This window comes from Asparagus officinalis, chromosome 10, assembly GCF_001876935.1.
Source record: "Asparagus officinalis chromosome 10, Aspof.V1, whole genome shotgun sequence".
NCBI lineage: Eukaryota > Viridiplantae > Streptophyta > Magnoliopsida > Asparagales > Asparagaceae > Asparagus > Asparagus officinalis.
This window is the reverse complement of record NC_033803.1, coordinates 20,719,677-20,727,352: the sequence shown is the minus strand read 5'-3', so window position 1 is coordinate 20,727,352 and position 7,676 is coordinate 20,719,677. Positions and strand designations below refer to the sequence as shown.

Genomic DNA, 7,676 nt, shown 5'->3' with positions numbered 1-7,676 from the left:
TCGAGCGCGGGGCGTAATCCGCGAGGCCGAGTAAGGTTTTACGGTTTTTCTATACTAGTCCCCTGAAAATATTTAAGCGTTATGAATTAGCCCCTCAAAATCTTCACTTTGAAACTAGCTCCCCAGATATTTTAGTGGTTTTGAAATTAGTCTCTCAAATTGTTGGAATTGCCGTTATGTAACCCAATGAATGACGGTTAATTGCATATTGATCCATTAAATCATCTTTAATTGCTAAATAATCACTCAAATCTCATTATTTGCTTATCAGTCCCTTAAATCTTTAGTTTTTTTTGCCAATCCGTCTCTCGTGTTAGTTTGTGTTATTAATGACCGTTAAATGTAAATGTGACGGAATTAGGTAAAATATCCATTATACCCCTACATATACCAACTCAAATCCACCTTCTTTCTTCACTAATGGTCTCATGCTTCCCCCAAACCCAAAATCAAGGCCATTCCCATGACTAGCTTTACTCTAAACTAGGGCTGTGCAATCGGTCGGTCAGTTTGGTTTTTGGCCAAATTTAGCCAAACCGAACCGAACCGCCTATCATTCAAAACCGAAGCGGACTGATTCAAGTCGGTTCGATTCAGTTCGGGTCGGTTTGTTCGATTTTCACTTTAGGTACAAATGTTGTATACAAATTCAATTTCACCTCTAATTTGTTGACGAAGAAAGAAGTTTCTTACACTTTAATTTATTAAAATTCATAAACTATTAAATGCTACTGAATATATTAGATGTAGAAATCAAAATCTTATTCCTATCAAAGATTACATAATTTTTTTAGAGAAAACTTGCATAAAGATTTAAAGTGATCTCAATCTGATAGACAAAATAAATAAAAAATATGTAATAACTTGAATGTTGGGTATAGTTTCTATAAAATATGTCTGATCCAAAGAGAAGTCTGATAAAAAAATGTATCAATCGAGGAGAAAAATCAGGAAAAAAAAATTAAAAATCAACATTATGGTTTAAGTTTCTTGCCTCCAAAGTGGATTAGTCCAAAGTAGAAGAAGCGAATATGTAATAGAGATGGATAGAGAACTAGAGATAATAAAAAGTCCTAGAATTGGAGAGGACACTGTTGTTGGGGTATTTTATCGTTATCAGATCGCGTGAGAGAAAAATATATCAAGCTGCAGAGAAGTAACTCTATATGAACTATAATGGCTGGGGTTTAAGCGGATGTAAATAGTAATTAGAATGTGTAATACAATGCGGTCACTTCGGTCAGTTTGGGTTGAAAAAACATCAACCCGACCCGAATCAAACTCTAATAAAAATTGAACCGAACTGCTAAATGTCGGCTGCTTCGGTCGGTTTGTTGGTTTGAACCGAACTATGCTCATCCCTACTCTAAACCCAAATTTTGTAAGGGCAATGTATACCCCATGAGGGGTAATAAGGTAACTTAAGTTGTTAGGTTAAGCATTAACTCAACTAGAGTTAGAGAAGTTAACAGTTTTTCCTAACAGAAGGACCATATTGCAAGAAAACTGAAGATTTAAAGGACTAACAAGCAAATAATGAGATTGAGGGACGTAGTTAGAAATGATAAGGGACTAATAGGCAATTAACCCATTGAATAACTTGCAGTGCAACCTATATTTCCTAATAACTAGTATAATGCACGTGCAAAGCACGTGAACGTATATGTTTTAAGTTCTAATTTTTGATTGAATAGTAAAAATATGTTCTAACAAATAAAATTGTACAATAAAATTGCTTAAAAAGAAATACATAAATTAATTATTATTGAATAGTTATTGTAATTGAATATTTTCTTATAATGATTCGCCTAGTGCTAACCTTTTTTTAAATAAGTCCCCTAAATCTAAAATTGTTCTTAAATAAAATTGTCAATTCTATAATTTCTCTTAAATATGCCCCTCTAACTTTAAAGTCTTTAACTTAACTCTAAATTAACTAAGTTGCAGTAATCTTGCTAGCTTTTTCCCGATATTCCCTAGATAGTTACACTTAATACCTATAATATATTGCAATAGTTATTTCTTGTTATAATTATTTAATAGGGTAAATTAAGCTAAATCCTTATGAACTTTCAGCCTTCAAAATCACACTAAACCCCTAATGACTTTTACGTTTTAAAGAAAACCCCAACACCTTTCTAAATTTTGCAGATAGCCTCTATAAATTAGAACTGAAAAATGGCATAAAAAGTCATTTTAAAAGTTATTGGGGTTTTGGTGTAATTTATGTAAAAGACATTGACAGTTTTCTACAAACGTTATTAGGGGTTTAGTGATTTTGAAAGTTCATAGGGTCTATTTCCTGCAAAATGCTAAAAGTTCATGGGGTTGACTGTAATTTACCTTATTTAATATTATAATTCTTAGTTCAAGTAATACTATTAAAATAATTATACTATCTATACTGTAAAATATTTATCTAATTTAATTTTTTTATTACGCTCTTAAATAATTTAGTATTATAAATATTTTATAAGTTTTTATTATACTATCACTAACAATTAATAGAACTATTACTAATATTAAATAATTTTTTGTAAAAATATTAGTTTTCAATCATTACCAAGTATACATTATTCAGTGACATGTAATAATCTTTGCAAAAATACTCTAAACATAATATTAAATTATTTATTTAATAATATAATATAAATAAATAGTGTAATTCATAATTTATATGATATTAATAAATTAATTACACTATATATACGATTAAATATTTATTCTATTTATTTTATTTCTCATTGAATTGTAGTATATTTCCCAATAGTATTTAGTAATATATTATTCTATTTATACTATCATTTTAATTAATTTATTTTAATTCATAAGTAATTATTATAATATTAAATTAATTGGTTACTACTAATAATTGTGTATATCTATTTTATTATATTTTTTAAACAAGTAATAGTTATAAAGTTATTGATAATCATAATTATTTAGAAAGATGAGGAGTGCATAGTTAATAAGAAGTTATATTTATTTAGTGAAAGATTAATTAGGGATAATGACATAGTTAGAATTCATCAAAATTTGAAAGGGTAAAAAATGAACTTAAAAGTTTTAACACCCCCAATCCTCTTTTTATAGTAGTATAGATTTATTTAATTTATATTCAATCTTCAACTACATTTATTATTCTATTACTCGTATCTCAAGTTTATTCAATAATTTTTAGGATAAACTTCAAAAACCAACATCTTTAGTTTCTAGGGATGTTTTTACTGCAAAATCACTAGATCAGTATAAAAGATGGTGGTTTTTTCAAAAAACCACCACGAAATGTTCAATTTTTGTAAAACCAATGACAATATGCAGTGGTAACAAAGTGCCATAAACCCATAATTTCTATCAATTTTAAGTTAAATCAGAGTAAATAGTGGCATAAATGCCCCTCGTGAGACTAGCTTTGTAAAGGGGATGAGTGGAGAGATCTTCAGAGAGAATTAAAACTCTTTAATTAAGATGGTTGACTAAATTTTGAAGGGAAGTAAGATGATTTCTTGGGATGAGAAAAATATAGCAAGCAAGAGATAAAGTGGATCATATCTCCTCAACAATTTATAGTAAATCGAAACTAGTTAGAAGGATAAATTTGGAAAGATATGAAGACACTCTAAACTACCCACCCACAACTTGATAACTCACGCAGGTCCCCACATTTTCCAATAGTATAAGATAGTTTACATGTATCATTTTTATCATGAATTTTATAATCCCCACATTTTCCAATAGTAAGATACTTTGATTTTGCATCGAAGAAAGTTCTGATCAAGAAGCCCAAAAAGTTACAAAAAAGAGGGAAAACAAATGACCAAATCTCAGAAAACCCTCCTGAACTTTAGACAATCATATATAACTTCCAGAAAACGCCCCCCCTATGTTTGGGATTATAAGAAAAACCCATTCAACTTTAATACTTCTCATAAAACCGCTCTATAATGGCACTAAGTGCCATTTTTTATATGCGCGGGTAAAGTTAGGCAAAAGCATTGCCTGTGAAAATTTAGATTCACACCTTCCTGAGAATTATTTTTGGAAAACATTGGAAGTAGATGGGGTTTTCCTAGCAGCCCTCGAGTGGTTTTGTGAGACTCTGAAAGTTAATGGAGGGTTACGTAATAATCATCAAAAATTAAGGGGTTAAAAAAAAAACTGAAATCTAGTCGAACGAAATTATACACAGAAGGGCCTTCTTCTTCTAAACACTGGTTAGCCCTTCACAAAGCCAGAAGAAGAAGGGGACAAAAAAAAAAAATTACATAGTTCGCCGCGTCATGATCTCAAAACGATCGGCACAATCCCGTAGCCACCGTCGCCCATCATCCCCGCCACCATCGCCGCGGACGAATACAACCCCTCGACCTCCGCCTCCGCCTCCGCCCTCTTCGCGAACCTCCCCTTTTATCCTCGCCTGCGTCTCCGCGTACGCCTTCCTCGACGCGTACCTGATCGTCTTCTTCAAACTTTCTGTTCTTCCTCTTCTCCCTGTACCTCATCACCGGCTCGCCTCCCGATCCACGCTCGTGTGGGCCCCCGCCGCCCCCCCCGCGTAACCGGTCGGCGCGTCTCCGACGGCGTCCGGACCACCCCAACGTCCGACGAGCACCACCTGTACGCGGACCGAGATGGAAAGTTACAATCATTCCCTTCTCTCATTAACGACCAATAAGAAAAATGAAGTGCCAAACTAAGACAAGGGAAATTAAGGGAGGCCACGCACGCTGTATGCGCTGTAAGAAGGCTTGGGGGCGCAGCCAAAATCGAAGCTGGCGGCGCGGCCGCCGGAACGCCGGAGCACCACCGACGCTAACATGATGAGCCTTCTCCGGCTGCACCGGGACCAGGCTGTCGGCGTGGTCCAGGTCCACGTACCGCTCCGCGTCCGCGAAGAAATAGTCGGCCGACTTCATCAAATCGAAATCGTCGACGACGACCCCCTCCCCTCCTCCACTCGCGAACAGCGGACGGCCGACGCTGTTAGTCTTAACGTCTCGTCGTCGTCGGCGGCGGAGGAGGGTCGGGAGGGGGGCGACGGGGACGCGCTCGTGTCGGGCGGCGAGGGGTTGGCGAGTGGATGTCGGCGTCGCAGGAGGAGCAGGGGAGGAGCGGCGTCGGCCCTGCAGGCGACGGCGGCGGGGCGCGTCGGCAGACAGCTGCAGAGCGCGGACGCGTCGTGGCGGGAGGCGAGGCCCTGTTTGGCGGAGTGGAACCGCGGGAGTCGCAGGCGCCGGCAGCAGGAAGCGGAGTCCGGCCCGCAGAAGAAGGACAGGAGGCGACGAGCGCAGGAAGTCGCGGGTGGTCGAGGTTACGACCCAGTAGCTCTTCTCGCCCCTCCTCTCCAATCGGCCGCCTCGCCATCTCCGCAGATTTTTTTTTCCTCTTTTCTCCCTCTCTCTCTTTAGAGTTCCTGAATTGTTTCCTCTCCCCACCTTACGCAATATTCTTCCTTCTCTTTTTAGGTTTGGGCGAGGAGAGGAGGAGGATATGGGCGAGTTCTATCGGATGGAGCCTATCTACTGGGGTCATGGAGATCGGATTGTCAGCGAATCGGAGCTCGACAAGTGGATGCATGGTGGCCACGTTGAAGTGTTCTCTCTTTGACATTAATTTTTTTTTTTTTTTTTTTTGAGAGGGAGAATGTCGACCGAGGCCGGTAGTGCTACAGTTACTAAAAAAATGGGATGCCCAATGAGACAGATGAAGTGTCAGCTCACTGTCTCATGATGCACTGTTTATGAATAGTGTATCATTAGACCGGGAGCCGACACCTCATTTGTCTCATTTAGGTTCCCATGTTTTTGGGTCCCTAAGACATTTTTCTTTTAAGATACGTCAAAAACAAACTTTCAATTTTGAAATTTCATGTTATTTTAGGGCCTCTTTGGTAAAGTTAATGAATAGGAATTAAGGAGAAAGATTAACATAGTTAGCCCATTTGTTAATCTGAATGACTAAATTATTAATCCGTTATATAAGTTTTATTTTAGTCATTATGATCATTTTTAGTGTTTAAGAATGAAAAATTCCCCAATGACCCAAAATATGGGACCGATAAGGAGGACATGTGAGGTGCCCCCTCCTATATTGCATAATGAGATGTCCCATATTTTGGGTCCCTGTAGCAAAGCTCTTTGAGAATAACAATGATTTTGACTATTTTTAATAATTATAAGGGTTAACTCTTAATCTTTCTAAATAGGAGTATTAGTAAACCCCTTAAAATCTCCTTATTTTGAAGGGTTAACTCCTTTTAATTCCTCTAGAAGGGTTAGCTTAACCCTTCTATATTTTTTGTGTTTGACAAATTATGAATGGTTAATTCACTTTAACCATTGTATAGATTTTTCATGTTTGGTAAGTTAAGAAAAGGTTAAGTTTTCTTAACCCTCATCTAACCCTTTGCCAAACTGCACCTAAAGCAACTTTTGCATCGAATAACCTACACAGTTTTAGATCCCACGTACGATTCCCACCTGCTGCTATATTTCGTGCGCACTCTGAAATTGATGCAAATCACTAGCCGGTTAACTAACGAGTGGGTTAAATATGATATGACGTATATATAGTTCGATCAATTTGTACCGTGCTTGCTTTGCCTTTTTATTATAGTTAAAATAAAAAATTTACCACCTGACTACTGAGTGAAAAGTTTTTGGTTTGTTTTTTTAGATTGTTTTGTTTGGTTCCACTGTATAGAGCACCAAAAGCGTGTCATGGGGTAAGCTAGCGAGTGGGTTGGGCCGGGAGGTGGGTCCCACGGTCTGGAGGAGATGAGGGGGAGCTGATGAGGATGGAGCACTAGTCAGACATGTACATTAAGGGCTTGTTTTGTTCCTTTTGGAGTTGACAGCTACGGTAGCGCGGCCCAGTTTCTCAACTTTTTGCTGGGAATAGCTGAGGGTTTACCAACCCTGCTATGCCAACTCAGCTACAGCAACATGATCATATTGACCCACCGAACAGAGCTGTTGGTTGTAATACTGTAGCGACTAACACTTAAAACTCTCAAACAAGTGGCAACCAATTAGGTCCTAAACACAGGTCCTGGGGTAGATGGGGCCCGCTCCCACGTTGAAATCGTCTCGCATTACCTAGCATGAGTGGTCTGGATGGTTGGAAAGTTTCAATACGACTTCAAAGATTTTGGGTTCGAATCCAAGCTGGGTTAGTTATAAAAAAGAAAATTATGATGGTGCTTTGAGATTTCAAGCATGAAAACAAATTAGTCTAATTTGGATGTGACCTTCTCTTATTGAATTATATATATAGATATATCTCACAGCCAAGATGATAGCAAACCGTGTTTTTGTAGATCCATCCATTATACCATAAGGTGTCGTTTGGCAAAGGGTTAAGTGAGGGGTTAAAGAGACTTAACCCCTTCTTAACCCGTCAAACACAAAAAATTTATACAAGGGTTAAAGTGAGTTAATTCTTCATAATTTGCCAAACATAAAAAATATAAAAGGGTTAAGCTAACACATCTAGAGGGATTAAAAATGAGTTAACCCCTCAAAATGAGATACGGAGATACTCCTCATTGATTAGTAAAGTCTTGAGACAACTAGCATGAGGCCATGTAAGCAAGCATGTAGGTAGGTTTTAAGTAACTTGGTGGTGACAAGAAGCCAACCCTTTGATGCCAGGTGTCAGATGCTGACGCGCATTGC

The 7,676-nt window shown here is 37.7% G+C and overlaps 1 protein-coding gene across 1 annotated transcript; it reads right to left on the bottom strand.

Moving 5' to 3' along the window:
• Nucleotides 4,149-5,364, bottom strand: LOC109826530 (zinc finger protein CONSTANS-LIKE 5-like). The gene is given in 8 exon segments (XM_020393561.1): nt 4,149-4,407; nt 4,409-4,462; nt 4,464-4,505; nt 4,508-4,630; nt 4,701-5,073; nt 5,075-5,109; nt 5,111-5,197; nt 5,284-5,364. Coding segments are annotated over 8 exon segments (924 nt in total). The 3' UTR covers nt 4,149-4,278.